General features: G+C 34.0%; 3 protein-coding genes across 9 annotated transcripts; 1 reads left to right on the top strand and 2 right to left on the bottom strand.

The window, feature by feature from the left end:
• Positions 1-3944: 3944 nt before the first annotated feature.
• On the top strand, positions 3945-7542 carry LOC111021907 (Leucine-rich repeat (LRR) family protein). 3 transcript variants are annotated; one of them, XM_022299029.2, is made up of 7 exons: positions 3946-4343; positions 4616-4846; positions 5149-5295; positions 5405-5547; positions 5638-5752; positions 6711-6842; positions 6948-7542. In XM_022299029.2, exons 1-6 carry the CDS (start codon positions 4047-4049, stop codon positions 6798-6800), a joined length of 1023 nt encoding a protein of 340 aa, XP_022154721.1. In that variant the 5' UTR covers positions 3946-4046; the 3' UTR covers positions 6801-6842; positions 6948-7542. The 3 variants fall into 3 exon arrangements, with proteins under 3 accessions (XP_087983486.1, XP_087983487.1, XP_022154721.1); XM_088127360.1 differs by having other exon boundaries at positions 3945-4343; positions 5405-5752; XM_088127361.1 differs by having other exon boundaries at positions 3945-4343; positions 5405-5752; positions 6945-7542.
• Positions 7543-8414: 872 nt separating this feature from the next.
• Positions 8415-13640, bottom strand: LOC111021906 (SNW/SKI-interacting protein). 5 transcript variants are annotated; one of them, XM_088127355.1, is made up of 4 exons: positions 13408-13640; positions 9289-11141; positions 9065-9151; positions 8415-8703 (listed from the first exon to the last, which is right to left on the bottom strand). In XM_088127355.1, the coding sequence occupies exon 2, from the start codon at positions 11107-11109 to the stop codon at positions 9292-9294; it is 1818 nt and encodes a 605-aa protein (XP_087983481.1). In that variant the 5' UTR covers positions 11110-11141; positions 13408-13640; the 3' UTR covers positions 8415-8703; positions 9065-9151; positions 9289-9291. The 5 variants fall into 5 exon arrangements, with proteins under 5 accessions (XP_087983481.1, XP_087983482.1, XP_087983484.1 ...); XM_088127356.1 differs by having other exon boundaries at positions 9289-11132; XM_088127358.1 differs by having other exon boundaries at positions 13419-13640.
• Positions 13641-15738: 2098 nt separating this feature from the next.
• On the bottom strand, positions 15739-20997 carry LOC111021900 (protein unc-13 homolog). The gene is made up of 5 exons (XM_022299018.2): positions 20104-20997; positions 18664-19524; positions 17909-18364; positions 17532-17721; positions 15739-17423 (listed from the first exon to the last, which is right to left on the bottom strand). Exons 1-5 carry the CDS (start codon positions 20662-20664, stop codon positions 16489-16491), a joined length of 3003 nt encoding a protein of 1000 aa, XP_022154710.1. The 5' UTR covers positions 20665-20997; the 3' UTR covers positions 15739-16488.
• Positions 20998-25353: the final 4356 nt, after the last annotated feature.

Raw genomic sequence — 25353 nt, 5'->3', positions numbered from 1 at the left:
TTGCATATAAAAAGTATAACACGTTAGTTCAGTTAAACAGTTGATTTCTACATTTCAATAAATTTATAATCTCGAAACACATAGCATAATTTCAAGAAACAACCTAGAGACGTCATAAAAAGAGTGCTTTTTATAGTCTAAACTTCACCACCATGTATTTCTAGCTTTGGTTATTTAGTTTCATGTAATTTTAAAAAATTACCATTTTGATTCTATTTATATTTTTATGTCATTTCTTTCCATATCATAATTTCAATATGGTACTAAATTTCTTGAAATGTAGTTATAAATTTATCTTTAAGGATTTCTACGGTGTATAAATTTTGTGTTAAAATTTTGTAAACAAAAATCAAATTAGTAATTTTTTTAAAGCATATCGATTAAAATGGATGTTTTGAGAGTATAAGAGAACAAAAATTAAAATTAAAGAGACCAAAATAAAAGTTTTGAGTACCAAGATGAACTAAAGCTAACAACACACGACCCCAAAATAGTTTTTTTTTCCTTGAAATATGATGGCCCAAAATAGTATTTAAACATTACAAAAAGCTAAAATACAAATATTAAAGTATTAAAATAATGTTTTTCTTTTTCTTTTATTTATATTCTTAACCAAGAATTCGAATAGAGCATCTACTCTTCTACCATTAAACTAGGATCATAAAAACTTAAAACTAATTATATTTAATCTTAATCTTAATTTTTTAAAGTGCTTTCCAAAAGAAATAAATAAATAAAAAGAGAAAAACTATCCAAACACTACTAGAGGATTGGCTTCCACCAGCCAATTCAATCACAATCAATTAACCAAAAGGCAAAAACCATCATGAAGGTAATACACTTTTTTTTTATTAATGCAACATTATGATATAATTATTGAGCAATTCAACTTTGGATAACAACTTGGCTCTTTCATTAAAGTGCTAACTTTTTCAGGGTAAAGAGAAACCAAACTGTTACTTATTTGGGACATCATCATTACTTGGCTAAGCATGCTTCCAAAGAGAGACCAAAGTCAAATTTTTGTTGGAAACTCATTGTAAAGCAATCTCCATTAGCTAGAGATTCCTAGCTTTTCACTAATAAATTCAGAGGAAATAAATTTAAAAGCAATCAATAAGAAATATTATATTGTTTATATTTATTTATTTTAATAAATATTTCATTTGTGACATACCCCTTTTTGATTTTTACCTTTCACTTTAGCAATATTAAAAATAGAATTTGATAGACTTATCAATTGTAATATATTCCATTAACATATGCACCTCACTTTATCTTTATCTAATTTGATTTTTTCGATTTTCGTGCTCTTATAGAATATTAGTTGAATGAGGCTAATAATTACAATTTTACAGTCAATTTAATTATAATGCAACTGGTTAAGATACTGATAACCTCTCTTGTATATCGAATATTCGAATACTTACAATTATATTCTTTAAAAAAACCACATTAAAGAAAACATTAAATTTTTGCTAAATTTCAAAAGTTAAAAATAAGTTTTTCACAACTATTTTTGGCAAAACTTCAAATTATTATTAAAAATTTTAAACCAAAAAAAAGTATATAAACTTGATTGTTAAAACAAAATAATCAATAACAAAATTAAATTATTTTCAGGTAGGGATAAGATTTCAAACTTATTTGATATACTCGAAATAAATATACCACAAGTTACTTTCTTTGAGTTATTTAAGCACGACAAAACTTAATCTAATGCAAATAATGCCTTATGAAAACATATCTCTATTTCTTTGTTTTTGTTGTCTCCTTGTGTAATAATTGTAAATAATCAAAACAGCTGTAATTTTCAATCTTTTTTTTTTCTTGGAGAAAAAATCAATCTTAATGCATTAGCGCCAAATAATAATAATAATTAATAATAATAAAATCTCAATTTTAATTGTGATATTGACCTCCCAACTCTCTCTCCCTCCATATATATAGTGTTATATAATATGATGGAACAAACCCAACCTCACAACAATTATGAAAATTCAAGAAGACAAAATAATATCAAAGAAGGAGATCCATGTATCTGTGATCAGGGTTTTAAATTTCGAACGATACGTTGCAACATGTCGACGTGTCGAATATCTCAATATCGACATGGGGATGTCGAGGTGCTCGTGGCATGTTCGATTATCTTTTTAACTTAGTTATCAATCTTTCAAAGTTCGAGTGGCAAGAAAGAAGAACAAAAATGGTCCAAATCCTCCCCAATATTACTCAGTGGCATGTTCAATTATCTTTTTTAACTTAATCCTGCAATATAGAAAAGAACAGAATCAAAGAAACCATACATTTTTATTTCTTAAATAAAAAAGAAAAAAAAACGAACTGAATTATTTTATCTATTTTGATGATTTTGCTACCACAATTAATTAAAGATTAAAGAATGACCTTATTAATGATATTTGATTTCTAACTATTCGGTGGTCCATCTTTTATTTTAAACATGTAGACCAGACATATATATTTCTACATTCAAACTTTCTTAAAGGTCTCACGATGTCTATATTTCCTCCCAATCAAGATGTACTTAAATTTGGTCTTGATTTTATGGCGATGCACCATAAATTGCAAGTATTCATATTTGAATAGGTTAGTTACTTAACTTAATGGGTACATTTCTCTAATTAAGAGGTTATAAGTTCGAATCTCCACCCCAATTTATTGTACTTAAAAAAAGAAAGGAAAAAACTTGATATAGGCATGACAAAAAAGTAAAAATAAAAGATGAGCTAATTATTTTAAATAAGAATTATTTTCTAAAAAAAATAATTAAGTAGTGTTTATAGCAAATAAACTTGCCATGATCTTGGTAGTAGCGAAGTCATGATGGAGAGATCAAATTCTTGTTATTTTAGTCTACACACGAATAATCACAATTTACACAATTCACATCAAGTATCTTTGATGAGTCATAGACAAATCCTTTTCATTTATCCATCAATGAATAGTGATGCATTATAGAGACATTTGAATATATAACTCTCAAGGAATCTAAGTTACGTGTAATTGAAAATTTAAATTGAGGTAACGTGAACATGTTATATTTTAAGAACTATATAGCATTGAATGCATTCTCTAATCTCTCTTGATAATACTCTAATTAGAATTTCTAAATTATAGTCCTCTAATATCTATATCTATGTACGATATATTCTATGGTCTTAAGTAACAAATTTTAATTTGACAAAAAAAAAGGAATTCTATACGTGTTTCAAAGTATTTTGATTTAAAAATTTAACATGTTGAAATCTATTGGCAAAGACAACAAGTCAATTGGTAAAGATCAGATAAAATATTAAAAGAAAAACTCGATAAGAGTTCAATCCCTCACCTTTGTTGCATTCGTAAAGAACTAAGATAAAACAAAGTTCAAAATTCCTTAATAAATCATAGATCAAAAGAAAAAGTTTTAAGCCCTTCCATGTATAGACTTGGAAATATGATTGTTACCGATTCTCTCTTTCTGTACATGTTTTAATTTTTCTAAAGTACTGTATAAAATTTATTTGATGGATGAAATTTTTCAATTTTATCCAATTGTCCACTCCCTTCTGAACTTTGTGATTCATGTCGTAATAAATTAGTTAACATTTATCTAATCAGACATATCATACCATCCTTTCATTTAGTTAATAATATTATGAAAATAAAATTTCATTCAAAATACAAGGGAGTAGGTAAAACTTTTTAAACTCAGGATCTAAATAAACACAAATGTCCAAGTATAGGCAAATTGAAATAAAGCCCAAGATGCCTTCATAAGCCATGGCCCAAAGAAGAAGCTTGGGCCTTGTAGTGCCTTGATCTGATTTTAAAAAGCCCATCGTCACGAATTGGGCCCCCACACCGATTCGCTATTGAAGCCCAAACTGTGAGGCCTGCGGGGCCCGATCCCTTCGTTAAGAATTTAAGAGGTCGTTTCTTGAACGCAAACCCAGAATTCCGATCAATCAGAAGAAAGCAGAAGCTCCATTTTCTCTGCGACACAAGCTTCAGCTTCTCCCCGGTCTGCAATTTCTAGGTTTTGCATGGACGCTGTAGCAGAATCATCGCCGATTCCGGAATCGAAGGCGGATGATCCGACGATACAGGATGATCTCAATTCTACGGTTCTAGATCTCACCAGCTTTCAGCTCCACGACCTCGACTCTATCGAGCTGCCTTCTAGTTTAACGGAGTTGGACCTGACGGCGAATCGACTTTCGAGTTTGGACTCTCGAATTGGAGAGCTCTCGAACCTGAAGAAGCTCTCTATTCGTCAGAATCTGATCAATGATGCTGCCGCTGAATCGCTTTCTCGCTGGAACGCACTGTCAGGTCTCGAGGTATTCAATCGTTCCTCTTCGTGTTCGGTTTTAGAAAAATACTTCGGAATTGGTGGAATATTGCTTCGCATTTCAATTTAGAGAGCTCCTTATGTATATTCTTTGCTGTCGACTGCGTACAGTGTGAGTTTTAAAGCTATATCTATATTATTATGTTGCTATGTGATTGTTTTCACTTAATCATATTATCGAAAATGTCGCTTGATGATCGTTAGAGTGATACAACTCCAGAATAATCCAACACCTTGCTGTTTTTATCTTCGTTGTTGCAGGAGCTTGTTCTTAGAGACAATCAAATGACGAAAATACCTGATGCGAGCATATACAAGAGGCTTTTGATATTTGATGTTTCTTTCAACGAAATCACTTCGTTACATGGCTTATCCAAGGTCTCCAATTCACTGAAGGAACTTTATGTATCTAAGAATGAAGTTGCTAGAATCGAAGAGCTAGACCACTTCCAGCAGTTGCGGATTCTTGAGCTTGGTTCCAATAGACTGCGGGTTTGCTCTCTATATCTAATCTATGCTGTATCAACTAGTCTACAATATGAGTTTTTATGAGCTGTAATTACAACTAGTAGTCATAGGTATATTATGAAGTGTATATATGATCATCCATGCTTTACTATTTCATACAGTATTCTTTATATATTGAAGGCGCAATGCACATGGTGAAACAAAAAAGCTCAAAAATAAGAGTCCTGAAGAAGTAAATGAATGAGAATTTAGTTTGTTTCTGCTCAACAGATATGAAGGTTCTTGAATAATAGTATTGCGATTGAAGTTCCTGTGCTGCTTGACAGGTAATGGAGAATTTGAAAAACTTGACCAATTTACAGGAGCTTTGGTTAGGTCGTAACCGGATCAAGGCAGTTAACCTCTGCGGACTAAAATGTCTCAAGAAAATTAGTTTACAGAGCAATCGTTTGACTTCAATGACAGGATTTGAGGTATGATGATAACTGAATGTGGCAAATGTTTGTTGTTGCACTTGCAAGATAAACCTCCTGCTGCATTCAATGTGAACTTTTATCTTCGTTGTTTGCCCCAACTTTCCAGGACTGTGTTGCTTTGGAAGAACTATATCTGAGCCATAATGGAATTTCAAAAATTGAAAGCATGTCAACCTTAGTCAATCTTCGTATATTGGATGTTTCATCAAATAAGTTAACGAGTGTGAGTGACATTCAAAATCTGACATGGTATCACGAATTCCCTAGCTCCGTCTTGTACAACATGCTTAACTTTTTTAGGGTGATAATCCGGTCTCCTCATTGGATCTATCTTTCCAGTTTAGAAGATTTGTGGCTTAACGACAACCAAATAGAATCACTTGAAAGCATTTCTGAGGATGTTGCTGGTTCAAGACAGAAGCTCACAACCATCTACCTTGAGAACAATCCATGTGTAAGTTTCCAAACTGGTTAATGTTTCATCGACTAATTGCTTCTGGCTCGTTGGTGCTTCACTTGTGTGATAATCTCTTTTTGGTCTACATTTCTTTATATTCCGTATTTCAGCTTTTTAACTTCTGAGGAAAAAGTGTCTGAGACCTTATTTGATAAAAAGTTATTTTAGTTTTTGGTTTTTAAAGAATAAAGCTATTGACCGATAATTATTTGTTTAATTTTCTTATTTTTAAAGACACTTTTGAAAATTATTAAACTTTGTAGACTAGTATTTTTAGTTCTTAAAATTTTACTAGGATTTTAAAAACAGTTTAAAAATGCATACAGACAAAGAAATTGTTCCTGAACAAGCCTGTTTTTAGGAAACGGAAAATTAAAAAAAAAATGATTATCAAATGAGCTTTATTTGAATTAATCAATTTGGCAACTTCTCTTAGTAATTATTCCCTGATAGGTTTATGCGTAATTATTGTTCTATTTGGCATGCTTGCTACATCTACTCACTCTATTTATAATCAGCTATCTGAAATTGTTATCTAGTTATCTTATAATTTACATGAGAGGACTCAGAACAGGAATTTAATGGATCAAATAGAAGTTTTGTGTCGTATATGCTATACCTCATGTATCAGCATGTATCTGATATTTTTCTTAAATCTAAAATAATAGAGAATGCCCTGCATCTCCTCTTAAGCTAGGATTTCTCTTGCGGGGTTGGTCAAAGAAATAAAGGCTAATGAGAACCATTAATTGAGATTTTCATTTTAAAAAATTGGTTCGTTTTTTCATTTAAAAAAATTGAGATTTCAAAATCAGTTTTTAAAATTTTTATTCGATGTAATATCCTGCAGCTATTCATATTGATGGACCTCTGCATTTGGAATTTTCGTCCAAGTTGTTAGACATATTCAACTTTCTTTGACACCATCTAAATTTAAAATCGTCACTGTTTGCAGGCAAAGTCTCCCAACTATTTCGCCAGACTAAGACAGATTTTTCCGAACATTCAGCAAATTGATTCGGAGGTCTTTACCAAGAACTTCTGAGAGCAGCAGCCAACTTCTTGTTGTGACAGCCATAATATGCAAGTAATACTTACTCCACTATCCGCTCTTTCACTGTTTTAGTGAAGCCAAATCGGCCATTTTCGCAATTTATTAATTATTTTTCTTTCTTGTGGGTCTGTTCAGCAGGTAAATTATCAATCAAATGTTATACAGGAGGGGGCAATACAATATTCGTTTGTTGATTTCTGCCCTGCTCTCTTTTCCTTTACCAATATTTATTGTTGCTTTGCTCTTAAATGATTTCTTCTTTATCCGACCAAATTTTGCATGTTATTTTGAGTGCAAAACCTTGTTCTAATCTTGTTCGAACAGTTCCAAACACTTCTTGTAAAGTTTGAGATTTGAGAGTTAGTAGAGATAACGATATCCCAGCTGTGTCTAAAAGTATCTCTAAGAAAATTTTAGAGGATTGAAGTCAGTTTCAAGTTTAAATGTCTTTGTGAATTTTTCTGAATGGGTTAGCTGAAAATGTCATTCTTGCCCCTTGGCACACAAAGGAAAACAGCAGCAGAAGCCACAAGACTAAGGGCAGAGACGTAAAAGTGCTACGAATTGCTGTCAAATGCGAGAATGCAACCTAACTTGGTCTGGTTCAGGTGAATGCTCTCTGTCACAAAAACTTTCTTCTTTTAATTATCATAAATTGATTATGTAATTAGTTGGAGATTAGATGCTGTTTTGAGTCCAGGGTTTTGGTGAATAAAAAATCATTTTTGTTTTCGCTGGGTAGGAAAAAAAATACAGAAAAGTAAGAGATATTTAACAGAATAATACGTATTTTATTTATTATTTAACTGAGCAGAGTACATTTCTAAATGGATAAATATTTAGAATTGGGTGTCGAATTTTATAACTTCAGATTCTTTTGTTGAATGGTTGATTCGTGGTCCATTAAATTTCCAGTTCTAAGATTTTGAAAAGATGTTTATGAAATTAGAAGTGAATTTAAAAATAAAAAATTTTCTACTTCTCGAAATCTTTTTTTTTCCGACACGATAGGTAGCCCACTTTCTTTCAACAATGTCTCTCTCATATACTTCTGTACCTTATTTTTCTCACTTCAAAATTTTTGTTAAGTGAAGTGATTAATAGATTCACTTTTATTAATTTTTTAAATACAAAACCAAAGTCAACAAATAAGACAGCAAATTTAACAAATTGAATAGAAAATTTTTATGCAAATTTAGAGACTAAAAATACTTCCCCCGCTCCCCCAACTTCATGTTTTGAGCATTTATTTCTCTCGACTTTGCCCTTACCTTATAATCAAGCCCCCGCTCCCCCAACATCATGTTTATTTTTATCGTGTTTCTCACTAAAGTATTCTATTTCTCTCTACAAAATTAATCCTTCAATAAAATTAATTTCTATAAGTTTCCTTTTCCTTAAATGATATTAATAAATTTCATTTGTGTCTTTCAGATATTAGGTTCACGTAGTAACTTGCTATCTTAATAAACTCTTATTGCCTTCTTATGTTATAAATATTCATAGAAATTGAAGAAAACAAGCATAGTTTTCAAAAATAGAAAAAAGTGAGAGACATCGAAAATAAAACTATAAACAGGAGATAAAAGACCAGAAACAAAAATCTTATCAAACATTTAAAAGTCGAATTTTTATTATATGTGCTTCAAAATGGGTGAAAGAGAATACCTGTCGACGTGTTTGCCCTCCAAAATCCATGATTCGGTAGCTTTCATTTTCTCCTATTTTTCTTAATAATTTATTATTTGGTGGCGGTCGTCGTCGATCATTCTTTTTCATCATTACTCTCTCACGAATAGGGTTTTCGGTTAATAAATCAAAGCAAGAGAATCGGAAAGGAAAATCCAGCGTAGGTTCTATGTTCCTTTTTTTTTTCCTAAATGAACCGTTTCACCTGTGATCGACAAAGAAGAAGATAAGCAAATAATTAAAGAAGGTAACAAATTTTCAATCGAAAATTAAAGAGAAAAAAAAAAGTGACATTCAAATCTCAATTGTTTGTTCCCTAGGCCGATTCAAATCTCAAGTGTAAAGTAAAGATCGCAATACACAAAAATAAAATTAAAATAACGTCAGATGAAAATGAAAATTCACTAATACATCCAACTTAATCTATAACAACTCTTCCTGAAATTTTGAAAAGAAAATCGTAATTTTGTGTTTTTAAACTAGACCAGAAATATCTTAAATCATTCAAAAAATGCATGAAAAAATTATCTCGTGAATGATAAATTGATAAAGATTGAAAAAGTCACCTCAAGGCATCTAAGATATACATGTGAAAAATTTGGCACCATTTTCTCCGAAAATTATTCCCTTGATCAGTATGCCAACTTTTCCACCTGTCGCAACGAAACTCAATCCAGATGAGTAAGAGATCTTCCAACGCAAGAAGAAAAAGCATACAGAAAACAAATAGGGTAAAAAAATGGCACTCAATAAAAGGTCAAAATACATGATAAAACTGATTGCATTGTACCTCCTAATGCCCTCTTTCGAACCCAATGCGAGTTCTACCGGAGCCACCATCATAACCATCTCGCGTCGAAGAACCACCACTGGCTCTCATCGTCCCGCCACTGCCAACTTTATCCATAGCTTTTTTACCTTTCTTCACTTCAGTCAAGAACTGATCAAGTCCAAATGGATCGGCTTCCTCGACCTCTCTTTCAAACTCAACTGGCCTGTCTCTAGGTCCAGACCTTTCTGCAGTGCCCGAAAACGACTTGTCGGGTTTGAAGCGATCAGTCTTCATAATCTTGTCCAACTGTTCATCAGCACCTCCATACATATCGGAATCAGCATCTTTTTTGGGTCTGTAAAGGGTTGAAAGAGTTGGTTGAGCAGTAAATAAGCCCTTGTCGTATATATTGTACTGGTCGTCAGTGGCGAATCCAGAGTCCATTCCTTTATCTTGGTTAAATAGCCTCTGGTCATACATAACCTCTCCTTCTCTACCTGCTCCAGTAGAAGCCATACCAAGTGCAACCTTCTCACTGATATCACGATCTCTATCTCTTGTAATCTTACTCTTCTTCCCCATTGCTGCATCTTTGGCCTCTAACCTTCTTTCCCTTTCCCTCTCTCGACGTCGTTCTTCACGAATCTTCTCGCGCTGCAACCGCTCTTCCCTTTCTTCCCGCGTCTCCCTTGGTAAATCCTTCTCTTTTTCTCTTACACGCTCGAAATCCCCTTTCACCTCAGAAGCATCTTCTGCGCTCCTCTCAGATGGATAAGGAATCGCAGAAGGAGGTGCAGCTCCAGTCCTCTCAGACCGAGCTTTCTGAGCCAAAGCACGGAGCTCCAGCTCCTTTTTCTCTTTCTGTTTCATGAGCATTTCTTTCTGAACCTTCGATCTCATTGCAACTGCTTCTCTAGCTTTCTGTTCTGCAACGTACAGTGCTTCAGATAGCTTTGCAAAATTGTCATTAATTTGGACTTCTTGAAGGCCTCTCCCGTCAGCTGCAAGGCGCTTATCAAGTGGGATTGTATAACCTTTTGGATTTTTCCAATTTGAAATACAAGGTGGTATCTTCCAATCCTGTTGATCCTTCACGGTGACGGGACGAGGTGGGGAATGCATGACAGGCACTGGCGGAGAACCAGAAGCTCTAGGAACACGCTTATGCTTGAACTTTGGAGGCTCAAGTGGATCTACTGGCATCTCCACCATTCTAATTATTCTCTCCTTGGCACCTGAATTAAAAGCAGCTGATTGCTGAGATGGCTTATACTTGATAAACTTTGAATCCGATGATTGTTTGGGTACATTTTTAGGCTGAGCTGCACTCAATCTGACATTAACTATCTTTTCGAGTGCAGACTTTGTTTCCTCGGTCGTTTCTTCAATCTCTTTCTGCAACTCTTCATCTTCTTCCTCATCATGGTCTTCATCATTTTTCAAAATCTTTGGAATGAGGTCTTTATGCTGCGAGTAGACAATCTTTTTAGAATTTTCATTCTGCTTGACAATAGCATCATATGCAACATTTCCACGAGCATCCACTGTAACAGGAAGGATCTTTGATCCAGGCTTTGATGATTTGTCTCTACCCATGTCAAGTGGGTATTGAGCAATGTGAATCTCTGGGAATGCACCACCATCTCCGAAATCCTCTACTTTCCGTGGAACAAATCCACTACGCTTCAAGTAAGGTGGCACAGGAATGGGTTTGATAACAGAAGTTTGCTCTGCTTCTGATGTACTAAACCGCTGCTTGAACCATGGATCATTTGAGTGATCATAGTGCATTACAGTCGTTGACTTTACAGCAGGAAGAAGGTCTTTCAGAGTTGCCATGATTTTTGCCTAACTAAAAGGATCTGCAGAGACTAAAATATCAATTGGTATGAAATGTTATTATTTGTTGAAAGTGAAAAAACTAACAAACACCTTGATCTAAAATACCATTAACCCAGACCAGAATTTACTTCTGCAGTAAAAAGGATCTCTCACTAACAAGGGGCTTTAAATTTGAGAGAATCCATTCAATTCTGACCAATAATAGTTGCTAGCAAAAAATGAAGAAGCTGAGAGCTTCCCAGAATAATAAGTTTCAATCTATAAGGGAAAAGAGGGGAAAAGTTTCTAGTTCACTCGCAAAAACAGGTGCAAATAAGGTGGGAGGATAACTTATTTCAATAAATACTACCTTAACAGAAAACTCTGTTGACATTTCCAATGAAATTAACCCAATTTAATTTTTAAGTAGGATGTTCTCATCAATCGCTTCTGATACAACTTATGTATAAAACCTTTGAATTAATTTAATTTTGTTTTAGTAGCAAGTAAAACCCAAGGGGTTAGTCTGCTTGGGGCCTTGGCCAATCCAAGGGTCAAATCAAAAGATCATTTGCTTCCAGCTTGATATAAAACTAGCCAATGGTTGGGACATTGATGCAATATACAACAATTACAATAGAAGAAGTGAGAAATTATCAACCAGATGGCTACCAAATTGATTGACTTGCACAGAATTTCAAAACTTGAAACTAATGTGACCGAATATTGATGTGAGTCGCGATTATAAATTCATTGATTCTAAGTAGAAGAAGGAAATTGGAACGAGAAACCTCACCTAACTATAACAAAATTTGACCTGCGTTTATAACCAATTTCTGAGGATTGTTTATAAAAGATTATTTAGTTACAGACTTTTTATTTCCAATCAGAGAAATTTGGAATCAAATTCAGGATCAGATAATTGATGACAGAGTTTTTTTCAAAAAAAAAGAAAAAAAAAGAAGAGCAGGCAAGGGCCTTTCAATGTTCAACTTAATGACTCTGCATTCATGGAGAATTCAATTATAATCAATTTTAAAATACGAATAAATCATTAAAATTCTAGAATAAGATCATCAGCTCAATCCAATGGTTAATTCATTTGAAAAGAAGCTTGAAAAAACATCAGTTTCCAGCTTGATATAACCCTAGCCAAAGGTCGAGACATTGATGCAATAAACAACAATTACAAAGAGAAACTGTCAATCAGATGTCTGCCAAATTGTTTGACTTCCATAGAATTTCAAAACTTGAAACCTGAGGTGAGATTGTGACTATAAATTTATTGATTCTAAGTAGGCGAAGGAGATTAAAACTTAAAAACTATTCTTACTGTAACAAAATTGGACTTGTCTTCTATACAATTTATGAGAGTTCTTTGTTAAAGAGTACTTAGTTGCATTTCACACTACTTTAATTCCAACTAAATAAACTTGGAAGTCAACTTCATAATCAAGATAATCGATGAAAAAGTTAAATAAAATAAAACGCCAGAAATTATTGGCATGCCAAGAATCTTCAATATTCAAATCAATGAGTCCAAAGTTAGAGAAATCATACTCTATCGATTCTAGAAGACAGTAAGATCTTCGGACTGCTAGAATTTGAGATCCAGTTCCATACTAATATGAAGCAAGAGAAGAAATAGTTTATAGCATAATAAATTACAATTCGCACTGCCAGTAACGGGAATAACACCATCAATATTCAACGCAACGACTCCAAATTCATAGATAAATTATTCTTTACCGATTTTAAAATACGAATAGTTCATCAGAACGCTAGAACAAGATCTCCAGTTCCACAAGAATATGAAGTAAGAGAGAAGCAATAGCTTATAGCATGAGAAATCAAATTACGATTCTCATCACCAGAAGCAAGAATCAAACCATCAATATTCAACTCAATGACTCCGAAAATTCATATAGAAATCATTCTTTATCGACTGTAAAATACTAATAGACCTTCAGAGTTCAGAATACTAGAATAAAATCTCCAGCTCCACACGAATATGAAGGAAGAAAGGAGAAAGAAGAACTTATAGCATAAGAAATCACGATTCTCACCAGTAGAGACAAAAAAACACCATCAATGTTCAACTCAATGACTTCGAATTCACGGAGAAAACATTCTTGATCGATTATTAAATAGATCTTCGGAATGCTAAAATAATCTCTCCGTTCCACACGAATATGAAGGAAAAGAGAAGAAACAGCTTATAGCACAATAATTCTCACCATCAGAGACAAGAATAACACTATCCTGTTTCCAGATTCCAGTTCAAAATCCATCAATCACGAAACAAATGAAACTTACAGGTAGCGAACCTCTGAAACACGACAGACGCGGAAACCGACTTTGTTTCTGCAACTAGGAAATAGACGCCGAAAGGCGTAGATCGGCGACGGCTCCGTGAGTAAAGAAGGTGAGCTTCCAGCGATGGCCTCGGTTGAGCAGAGAGAAAAGAGAAGGAATGAGAAAGAGAGATATGGTTTTTGGTTCGATCCTCAGCGAGAACTTGGGTTCGCTGAGACGGAAATTCCGGCTTGGGGTAATGGGCAAGCTATATATATATATGCTGCAGTTCACGCACCAACCTTCGACGCCGCCCCTTCTTGAATTCTCGTTATTACCCCTTTCTTTATACGATATTCCGCTTTTTTCCTCACTTTTTTAGTTTCCATTTGTACCCTTCCACGGCTGGTGTTTTCCATTATAATTCGTCTATTTAAGAGTATTTAAGAGTCCTAATTACGTAGAATGGTGAAAAAGTATACAATTTACACTTATCCTAACAAAAATATCGGATCATTTCTACAACATCGTCGTGTCTCTGGCGATTCTGATTTCTTTGTTTGCAGAACATTTCACCGCCAGCCTCCGTCGCATCTAATTCCGTTGGTTACCATTATACGGTAACATCGTTGATGTCTCCCTTTGTCTCAGGCGGCTCAATTATACGGTAACATCTAATTTCATCTCCGGCCTCCATCGCGTGAGCATTTCAGTCCATCGATTCCCATTATATCGTAGTTTATGCTATATTTAGGTGTAAATTTTGGACAGAATCGAGGTTCATCTCTTGCTCTCTGGTTCTATTGTTTAAATTAGTTCTTAAAACTAGAGATATAATATATATCATACGAAAATAGAACCAGAGAAATCAGAACTATATACTCATATATTATATCTTTTGTTCTATTGTTTTATGTATCATTTAACTAGAGATATAATATATATCCTACAGAAATAGAACAATATCGAGAAATCGGAAGAAATAAAACAATACATAAATATATATATCATACGGAAATAGAACCACATAATCAGAGAAATCAGAACTATATACTCGTATATTATATCTCTGGTTCTATTGTTTTATGTATTATTTATATCTCTAGTTTTATGTAGCAGAAATTGGAAGAAATGAGGATCATGATATTTGAATATTTTTTAATTAATAATATTGATAAATAAAGAAAATCAATCTTTTTGGAAGGATTTGAAGGGGTGAATTAAGAGATTTGAATTGACAATTAATATGAGACCCACATTAATTAAAGGATTGTGATATTAATTTATGGAAATAACTATTTTATATTAAAAAAAACTATAAATGAAAATGAAATAAGTAAAGGTAAATTCAAAATTAAACTAAAATCCTACTCGTAGAAATCTAAAACGGTATAGGATACTATTGACCATAGAGCTAGCATACGTCCAAAATGACCAAATTTTATGGATGTGTTTTCCTTTTCCCTTTTTCTCTCTAACATTCATGATTTTTTTTAATTTTTTTTTTGTGCAAGTGATTTGAATAATTTTTATAAAATTTTCAACTACAACATACGTTTGTTTAGTCTTTATACTCTTAAAAATTTGACTTTTTTTTTTTAATTTTGATTGTTACTTTCATCTATTTTATTTCAATCCAAATTTTAGCATGAAACTACCTTTACTAAATTTCTTAAAATATAATCTTAAATTTGTATTAAAAAATTTATATTATGCACAAAATGTAGATTAAAATTTTACAAATAAAGTCTAAAATGATCAGTTTTTTAAATTATAAAGACCAAATGTAGTTAAAATTTTACAAATAGAGACTAAAATTATTAGTTTTTCAAATTATAAAGACCAAATGTAGATTAAAATTTTACAAATAGAGACTAAAATTATCAGTTTTTTAATGAATGTTTTGAAAGTACATAAAATAAAATAAGCAGAAGTTAAAAATAAGTGGGAAAATGTTTTAAAAGTACGTAAACTAAAATAAGCAGAAGTTAAAAGTAAGTGGAAAAAATGAACATTTTAAAAGGAACAGAATAGTATTTAAATTTTATTAGGATTACTTATATAAACATAACTCAACTAATCAAAACATCTCAAATTCTCACACCTTTAATGGAACTAAAAATTAAATTATTATAATTTTTTTAATTTTTAGAACAACTATTATAATATCTATATTAATCGATGATATGAATCAATATTTAAATCAATCATCCATTAACCAACCTGAAATAACTCAACGCATCTACTGCTTCATTTGAGGTCCGAAATAGTTTAACGCATCTACTTCTTCCTTTGAGGTCGGAAGTTCAAATGCTATACATGTACTACAAATAATAATAATAATGAAGCACAAGAGAGGAAGAAACTATTGTCATAAAAACGTATACAATCTCAATCTACAACATTTAACAAATTTTCCATCTCAATGCACATGATTTATTGGTTCGAAGCAGGTGGGGAAAGATTTAAAATCACGCTGTTCTCAAATATGAATATAATCAGCCCAAAATGCACCATCTTCCTTCTCATTCTTCTACAAATCTACAAGCCTAAATCAATATACAACTAAAAACTCACGACATACACTTCAATCAATGAACATACAGGGGAGGGAAACACAAAAATCATCAGTATCAGATTACAACTGCCAAAAGAAGAAAATTAACTCCCTATTTAAAGTTGAAGTTTGTGTGTCATTTCTTACGGTGTGGTATGAGATATGTATGTTAAAAAGAAGTGTGTCACAATCAGATGGTTGAAGAAAGCAGAGGAACCTCACCAAGTATGCTGTGTTCTTTGTCCTTTTACCTAACTATGTATAGAACAGGCTGTAACTGTAAGGATCCAGAGGAACAAAAGTCTGCATATCTCGCACCGGGACTGTGGATGCAAGAAACTGCACTTTCCTACGACGATATCAAGCAAGAATGTTCTCTCTGAGGACCGTAAATTTCAATGCACGAACTCATAACTTGTTGCCACAATTGGCACAAGGCTGCCTTCTATGTACAGTATATCATTGGATTGGTGAGGCATGGAATTCTATTCCAGCTCTAATCTTGAAGAGAATCATTTACATTGGTAAGTTCGTCAGCAAATCTGTCATAGTTTTTTGGGCAAATTGTAAGTCTTCTTGAGAAACTTTGCAGCTATCTCATCGTTGCGATAGCACAAGACACGGAGAAGGGTGTTCGGCTCGGTTGGACCCCAATGGCCAGAAGTTGGTGGCAAAGGAAGCCTGGATTTAGCTTGAGTGCCATGTGATTCCACCATTGCACATTTGAACTGTTCGATTAGACTTTCTGAGTCTGAACAAAATAGATCGATAACTCCCTTAACGTTTCCTGCATGTTTACTAATCAAATCAGCAGGCAGTCCATCCCCATTAGACCAAAATAGATCTGTAAGAAACTTAAAATCCTCCTCTATTAGTTCTGAATCTTGCTTAAGGAAAGTACGAGACGGTCCCCCAGCAAGTAAAACCAAAAGAAAACATTCTAAAGAGGCTTTCATCACGTCAGTTATAACTCGCGTTCTGACTCTGTCATGGACAACTGTTGATGAAATAGTTTCTAAATATTGCTCAAGCTCCTGAAGGAATGGCTCAATCCTTGAAGATGCAACTTCCCGTATATATAAGCCATCCCATAAAAATTGACTGAGATCATGAAATACAACTTTGTATGCTGTTGCTTCACATAGTTGCCTTATCCCTTCCACACATGAAGACGCCGAGAGCTCAAACCATTTCCCAGCTTGGTTCCTAACAGCATCTGTGTAAGTAGAATCGAGATTCTTAAGACGGGCAATTGCTTTTCTTTCCTGAACTTCCAGCTCGCTCCGAATATGGTGCAAAGAATTGATACAAACGCATAGCTGAGGTATCGACAAAGAGTTGTCCATGCCTGTGATCCCAAATTGGGTTTTTCTACCCTGACCTGTTTGCAATTTTTCCTTCTTTTTAAACACGCCGAACTTTGATCCTTTCGAACATCTAGTTAAAGCAGGAAGAGCAGGAATATAGGTGCTTCGAGAACCTGAAAAGATATAATATCCATTTGATGGTTGTACAAGATCAATAACTTCCTTTAAGTTCTAAAAATAAAAAATAAAAAATCTTGCTGTAGTAAAAATAGGACACTCACCGCAGCCAGATTTTGCCTTAAGTATGTACTGCTGCAAGCATTTATCAAGACCAGTCATTAGATCAGGAAGCAACGATGCGTGCTGCGGTATCGGTAACAGAAAAAATGCTTCAAAACTTTCATCGACAATTCGTAGAACTTCAACGACAGAAGGAGCAATATGCTCTTTGTTTGCACGTGGGTTCCACACCTATCAAAAGTGTTCATAAATGATAGTTCAATATCAATATGAAAAGTATAGTAAAATGTACAAATATGTAACTGCCAGAGTTTATCCCCAGTCTATAGACCTATATTTAGAGGCAAACCATTTCCAATATACAGAACTACCACCAATCTAAATCTATATAACAGCCAGATATGTCACAACCACATACCTCTTGTTGAAGGAATCTACCAATCCATTCCTTTAACCTGTCCACTCTCATAGTGATCCACGACTTCACGAGGTTCCCAATTAGCGCTTCAGCTTCATAAGGAGGCATCTCTTGTATTATGGACTTCCCACCATCTTCGCTGTCTACCGAATCTCCTACTGCGATCTGTACGAGATCCTTCTCCAATTTATCAGCTGCGTTCAGCACTTCAATAGCATCAGGCGTCAGTTCACCGATACCCGAAATGAATTTTTTCAGTTCCTTCCCATAACAAGAATGAAGTGTTGACACGGCTACTCCTGCTGCATTAGGGTGCCATTCCTTCAATATCGGACTAATCATCGCCTTCTCGTCAAAGGCCAGTTCACTCATGTCTTGTGCAAGGACGGAAAGAACATGAACTGGACTTTTCTGGTTTTTAGAGGAATACTTGCTTGATTTCACCTGCTCCATTTTCTGTTATGAGGACAAGAAGAGTCTTCAGTGACAATGCATGAAGCAGGGAAAAAGGAAGCTGGCTTGCCAAAGCATAACAAAAAAATTTCAAGACAAAGAAAAAGACAACCGTTACATAAAATCAAGTTTCTATAGCCTATTCCATTATACAGTTCCAACAAAGATCACACAAATTCAAATTTAGATTTCCAACCTCAAGTTTCATAAATCCAAACTAAAATAACTTTAACCCAAGCATTCCCTTAGAGAGTTAAACAAAGTCAATTAATAGGAGAGAATCTTTAACTGATCACACTTGCCTTAGAAAAAGCCGTTTGAAGTGACGATCGTATATATTTATCAACCTTGTTATAAGCCACATCAACTTCTACCTTCTTCCAATCATGGTTGTGACCATTTTGCATTAACTCGGACGATAACACTGCAATAGAAACTAGGTTTTGCATACACTCAATATTGTCACTGTGAAAGTCGCTGCGATATGCAATAAGCTTTCTCTCCGTCCAAACCAGAATCGAACTAAGAGTGGCATTCAGGATGGTTGAATAAATAGGATCCTTGAAGGACTCAACCTCGTTCTCAACTTCAGCCAACAGGCTTTTGGATGCAAATAACAAGTCACTAGCCACCTGCCCCGTGCCAACATAATGATTGAATAAAACCCACGAGAAACAAAGATTATGCAGCATCTGGTTCATACCAAGCACCACCCAAGTTTTCTTAACGTGTTCCAAGACCTCATCAACCTCTTCAATGATAGAAGTTGCATCATTAGCATCAAAACAAGCTTCTAACAGCGTTTGGTAGAGCCTGAGATTTAAAGGGAACCCATCTGCCCAATGGCACGTGCTTGGATCAGACTCGCAAACTGATCTACAAGCAAGAGACAACACGATACTTCGGAGGTCTTGTATTGTTTCAAAGTTCTTTCCTGCATCAATGGGTTTCTCCATAGCACCACGAACAATGTGCCGAAAACGTTTTGGAGCATCACCTGTCTTTTCTAGCGGCATGTGAGGATGCAATAGAAGTCCTACTTCAAGAACCTTTAAATACCGCCTTTGCCAAGCCATGTATTCTTCACTGTTTTGAAAGTCCAAGGCCTTGAGCTGTTGAAAGAGCTCAAGGGGCAGAACCATCGACTCTATGCGTCTTCCAAGCTGACAAAAGTACAAGGAGCGTTAACACATGGCATAAAAGATGGATTGCAACATACAGAAATGCCTCATGGCTCTTTGTATTGGAGGACTCCACTATTTGCATTATGCCCATGGCCTACCTATAGACCCCTAGGAGGCTTCATCTACTCTAGGACCAGATTTTGAGACCGGGTTGGTCTACTTTGAAACAAGCTCTGGGAGATTAAAAGAGTTCTAAATTATCAAGTTTTCATCTCGAGGCGGCCTTGGTATCTTTTACCACAAAAGCCACCCAAATGGCTAAACTCTTGAATCCATAATCCTCAAATAATGTAATAAAGATGCATTTGCTAAATATACTAAGCATTTCCAAAGCATATAGGAAAATAGTAATAACACACGTTCACAAAAGCTTCTCATCCAAATTAATCACAATCGCGTCTTTTTTCCACGGGAAGCTGCTAAGACAAGCAATAATCTATCATCAAAACGAATTACGAAGCAGAAGGGGGGGAAAGTTATGTTTTCCATGTCACTTCCCGAAACTTTCTAACCCACGAAGCAGAACATTCGACTTCACTTCCAAGTTTCAAAACGTACCTGTCCAGCAGTGATCCTCAACAGTGCCCTTCTAATTCTCGAATCAATCTGCTCTGAAATTCTCATCTGAACCCTAATCAACTCCCCAACCGTCAATCCCGATTTCGCTCGACCTTGACTTCCCGAATCATCGCCTCCGATTGTCCTCTTCTTCGCCGACGACGACGATTTAAGCCCTAGCGCCTTCTTAAATTTGCTCGCAGCCGTCGACGTCAGCGACCGGTGTAGCGACGGCGCCGTCGACATCGACCGGTCAACTCCCCTCTCCGACTGCGAGATATAAGTTAACGGCTTCCCTCCGGTGCTCCGGCACGATCCAATCAAGATCTCGTACGCGGTTACTCGAAGCTCCGAGTCGGACAGTTGCAGGCCTAAGTCGCCGAACGGCGAAGGGATCTCGTCAATCGGATAAACTGGCATGGTTATGGAGGTCGCAGCGGCGCTGGTGGAAGCGGCGGCGGCCGAAGTAGTGTTAGTTGTTGTGTCAACTAGCACTGAGCTCGAACTCGAACCATGCCTCCTTGAGCTTCCTCGTGATCGCTCTCTGAATAAACGGGACATCGTTGCAACTTTTGAACAGAGAAAAGGCAAAGAATCGACGAGAAGGTAAGAATCGGAGGAGAAATTGTGGGGTCGGAGTTCGCTTTTCTCTCTCTTTCTCGTCAATTACGATTTACGATTAGCTTCCGTCGGATGTAAGAGACGACAGAGAAATTCCTCGCTTCGTTTTCAAGGAAAATCCATAGAAACGAAACAGAAATAGCTACCAGAAATCTGTAATTCACAAGAACAAGAGAATTTTCAACAACGATGGAAAGGTAAGGAGAGAGGGAGAGAGGTTTTTCGCTCCTTTTCAAGGGTGACAGTGTGAAAAAGAATAAATCTGACAGGAAGAACATTAGCATAGCACTAGCAGTTGATTAATTCAACGATTAATTAATCTAAAAAATCCATTTGGTCTTGCTTCTTTTTTTCTATTTTTTTAATAACATTATCAAATTTTGGCCATTAATTAAATTGATTTTTCAAGCATAACAATCGAAGCTAATAATCTACAAAATGCTAAGAACATTTTCTTATCAGTACTAGTCTACCTAGTCTCTCATTTACACTATAATTTTTTCTATAAATGGTTCTTCATGGGTGAGGGACCTTATATCATTTTTAATTGATATTGGCATGGTTAATCATGATGGTTTTATTTTTATTTTCATTTTTTGTTAGTACAATAAGAGAAGCGGGAGATTCAAACTTACAACTTATTCGTCAACGACAGGTGTCAATTAACGCTAGTTAAGTTCATGTTGGCACAATGGTTGTTTTATTATACTCCCACAAAACAAAAAATAGGGTAGTTGCAAATATGATAAAAACATTTAGTAAAATGAGTAAAATAACAAACACATTTAGTTTTTTCAAATATGACACTCTAAAAAAACAGAGGTCCAATCTTAAAATGACAGTTTTACCCAAATGATATACATATGTAATATATCTATAATATATATGACTAATGATAAATGTATGTGATATACATCTGATATACTATTGATATGAATGTCAATATGTACAATATGTACATGACATATATCTGACATACTATGTGAGTGTCTGATATACTGATATGAGTATTTTATATACTATTAATATAAGTGAAAATTTACGTTATATTTAAAATTGTTAAAAAATAGGTGACATATTTTGAAATACATAAAAGATTTTTGCTATCACTGTAATTTTCCTAAATAAATATCTCATATGCTACACAAGGTAAGAAATTCATTGTGTTATGCAAAACAAGATGATCTACGAGAGTATTGATTGGACCACGTGTTATGAGATAATAAATTTCATATCGTAATTGGCGTATAGAGGGAAGATATGTCCAAGCTCTCGAGCTTGAAGAATAATTAGATGTTTTGAGATTGGGGTGTGTTTTGAGACATATTTTAACATCACTTGTATGATGATTAATTCTATTTCCAAAATGTTGCTTAAATCAATTATGGTTAAATCTCTATTTCAAAAATCATTGATTCTACGATCACTCTCAAAAACATATTTAGATGTTGGACAATACAAGAGTGGGAGGCAAGTATGCTTATCGAGTGGGGTTCTGTACCTACAATAAAATTAATCGATATTTACAAAGAAACAAGTTGAAACTAGCAATATCAAAATGTTGGAAGCCCTAGCAATTAGAGAAGGGTTGAAGAAAAATGCAATTCAAATTGAAACTGATTTTTCAGGGTAGCCAGTTTGCTGCACTTCGATGGATTATTGAAGAAATTATCCACCTTATGGATTGTTATGGAGCAATCTATTGTCACTTTTCAGGGGATAGGAAGAGAAGCCAATTTTTAGTGTTTTGTAACATGGACAAACGGGATTTCCATTCGATTCAATGGATTATTTTTTTATTATAAAAAAAAACAAAACAAAATAAAATCGGAAGCGAATTACATATAATAAAATAATTTTAAAAAATGACACACATAGAATATTAAAAAAAAAAAGTCAAATACATTAAACAAACATTTGAATAATATGATGGAATGAAAAAAATAATATTCTCAATTTTTGTAGTAGAATAAAAACAAATCATTCTTGTACTCAAAAAAGAGAAATCATTCTTTAATATGTGGCCTTTTAACTTTTTTAATTACAATTTTTTTTTATAAATAACTCCATAATGTTAGAATTTGAAAGTCTCGAGTCGCAAGAGTGATAGAGATCACTTGCAAAATAATGATAAGTAAGTGAAAAGAAAAATCATTACATTTTTATATATTTTAAGTTTTATTAATAAATTTGTTTCCTAATCAACATAAAAATTAATAATTTACTTTTTTCTTTTTGCTTTTTTTGTTTTGTTTTTTGTTTTACCTGATAGTCCATCTCTCTTCACATTCTCCTTGCTACAAAATCCCAACATATAAATAGTAATAAAATTATCCTACATCAATACAAAATCGTGTCGGGGAGAATGAATCTTAGTCTACAGATTCTTAAAAAAATAATCCATTTTAAGTATAATCTAATATATCTCAATTTCTCTCTCTCTTTTATTAATATCTATGAATGGAGCAAAGAATATATATTTTTGAGTACTAAAAAGAATCCCTATTTCAAGCGAGGGGTAGAAACTTGAAAGCAAATACTCCATTCCATTCTCAATCTCCAATTAAAAGCCCAAATGAATTTCGTGCAAAACTCCACTTTTGAGCCCAAAATGATCATGGGCTTATATCTTTATCAAATGGGCAACATACAGGCCCAACTTGAATTGCTCCTTGGTTTCCCTGGAAATGGATTGGATACGGAGCCAATTATCACAATAATTTTTTTTCTTTTTATATATAATATTAAGAAAATAATTATTAGATTCGAAACTTCAATCTACTGAAAGAAAAAAAAAAGTTAGTTAATGTTTTAGCTTAACTACAGCTCACCTTTCTATCACAACGCGAGCTTAATTTAATTTAGCGACATATGTACTAAGAGATCATGAATTCAAATTCTCACCTTCATGATTGTTGTAATAAAAAAAATCCTCTTTTCTATTATCTTAAAAAATTATGCCACATCTCATAATAATTATTTTTTAAAAATTAAACTTACAACCATTATTTAGAACACAACTATGTATTCTACTTTGAAAAATCATTTTTAAAAATCCAATCTAAAATTTTTGAAAACAAAAATAAGTAGTTCACGAAAACTTGTTTTTATTTTAAAAATTTTGTTGAAAATTTAGATGTTTGTTGAACAAAGGTGAAAATTTTGAGAAAACAATCCTAATTAAAAAAAATAGAATTGTTATCCAATAAAACCTTAATTTGTTTATTTTAAGTATTTAAATATAATATTCACCATGTGCAGGTGGCAAAAACCCAAAAGAAAAAATGCGTAAATATCGTGGCAGGACTGGAATTGATCAATTGTTTGTCCTTCTAAAATCAAAACTTCATATTTTTAATTTCGAATTGGGTCCAAAATCGACGGTGAACAATTTGAAATTTATTTATAAAAAAAAAATATTCCGGACAAATCAATATACTTGAAAATATATTTTTCAAATGAGGGTATTATGGAGTATGTCAAAGCCTAGATTTACTCCTCTATCCTTGCCCCACCCCTAAATCACTGTCTTATCTCGTTAAGATATTCGCTAAAAGTCAAAAGAAGCACACATAATACATTCCTTACAATAGAATGCCAGGAAATGAATTTTCATATGATGATTTTTCTCGAAGCAATAGATATATATTCATAAGACTTCAATGTTATATTAATTAATATTAATTAAATAAGTATAGAAGAATAAAATTCTAAACTAATATCAATCTAAATTTAATTTAGCAAAATCAATCTAAAAGATTTGAATCCCCATCCTATAAGTGGATATTAAAAATACTTTTCTCGATATATTTTTGTTAGATGTTACTCAACCTATCAGTTTAAATTTTTGTGTTGAGTGATGATTTATTTTATTCTTAATATGATATCGGAGTTTAAAATGCTTAAACGAGCATATAGTCCAAAAATAGGATTTAACCAAGATTGATAAATCTAAGCACCATCTCGAGAGAGCATGTTAAGGATCTCACGTTGAAAAAGACAAGGGACGTAACATCTAAGTGGAGTCACTCTTCTAATTGTCATCCTTAACTTGGTATCATAACAAAAGGTCATGTATTTGAACCCGTGCATGCATTGTTGTTTCCTCTCGATTTATAATACTTTCTACTTGTTGGGTTTGGTACAATTATCCAAACCCACAAACCTAAATTTTTTGGTTGAACGATGGTCTATTGATTCTTTTTGGTTAAACAGAGAGGCCACGTCGACATTGCAGATCAAATACGTGTGCAAGGCAATTACACGTGCGCCACGACCCGAAACCAAAAAGATGTTTGGGGGCAAAGGATCCCGACACTGGTGGACCCCGCAAATCCAGTGGGGTCCATACGCTACTTCTGTTCTCACCGTAAAGACCATATCACCGTCCAATCTTTTACCGCCACGTTCTTCAGTTTACCTTGAAAGTCAATTTCTTATCGTCACCGCGATGGTGACCCCAGAGATCTGACGGCAAAACGTTGGGCGATGGCTTTCGTCTATCACGTAGAAAAGTTACATAACGGAAACGGAACCTGAGTCGTGTCGGCACAATCCTATTGGTCCGTCTCGTGGAACCTTACCAAGCAGGTGTCGGCTTCAAGAGTCGGCAAATCTTTTATCCCGTAT

The sequence above is a fragment of the Momordica charantia genome (genome assembly GCF_013281855.1).
Source record: "Momordica charantia cultivar OHB3-1 chromosome 8 unlocalized genomic scaffold, Mcharantia_2.0 BLBB01000008.1, whole genome shotgun sequence".
Classification (NCBI taxonomy): Eukaryota; Viridiplantae; Streptophyta; class Magnoliopsida; order Cucurbitales; family Cucurbitaceae; genus Momordica; species Momordica charantia.
This window is presented reverse-complemented; position numbering and strand designations above follow the sequence as displayed.

Coding starts and splice junctions, on each gene's coding strand:
- LOC111021906 (XM_088127355.1), bottom strand. CDS start 11,109: ATGGCAACTCTGAAAGACCTTCTTCCTGCTGTAAAGTCAACGACTGTA.
- LOC111021907 (XM_088127360.1), top strand. CDS start 4,047: ATGGACGCTGTAGCAGAATCATCGCCGATTCCGGAATCGAAGGCGGAT. Junction 4,344..4,615: donor ACGCACTGTCAGGTCTCGAG/GTATTCAATCGT, acceptor TCGTTGTTGCAG/GAGCTTGTTCTTAGAGACAA. Junction 4,847..5,148: donor TTGGTTCCAATAGACTGCGG/GTTTGCTCTCTA, acceptor GCTGCTTGACAG/GTAATGGAGAATTTGAAAAA.
- LOC111021900 (XM_022299018.2), bottom strand. CDS start 20,664: ATGTCCCGTTTATTCAGAGAGCGATCACGAGGAAGCTCAAGGAGGCAT. Junction 19,525..20,103: donor TGAGGATCACTGCTGGACAG/GTACGTTTTGAA, acceptor TACTTTTGTCAG/CTTGGAAGACGCATAGAGTC. Junction 17,424..17,531: donor TAAGGCAAAATCTGGCTGCG/GTGAGTGTCCTA, acceptor ATATCTTTTCAG/GTTCTCGAAGCACCTATATT.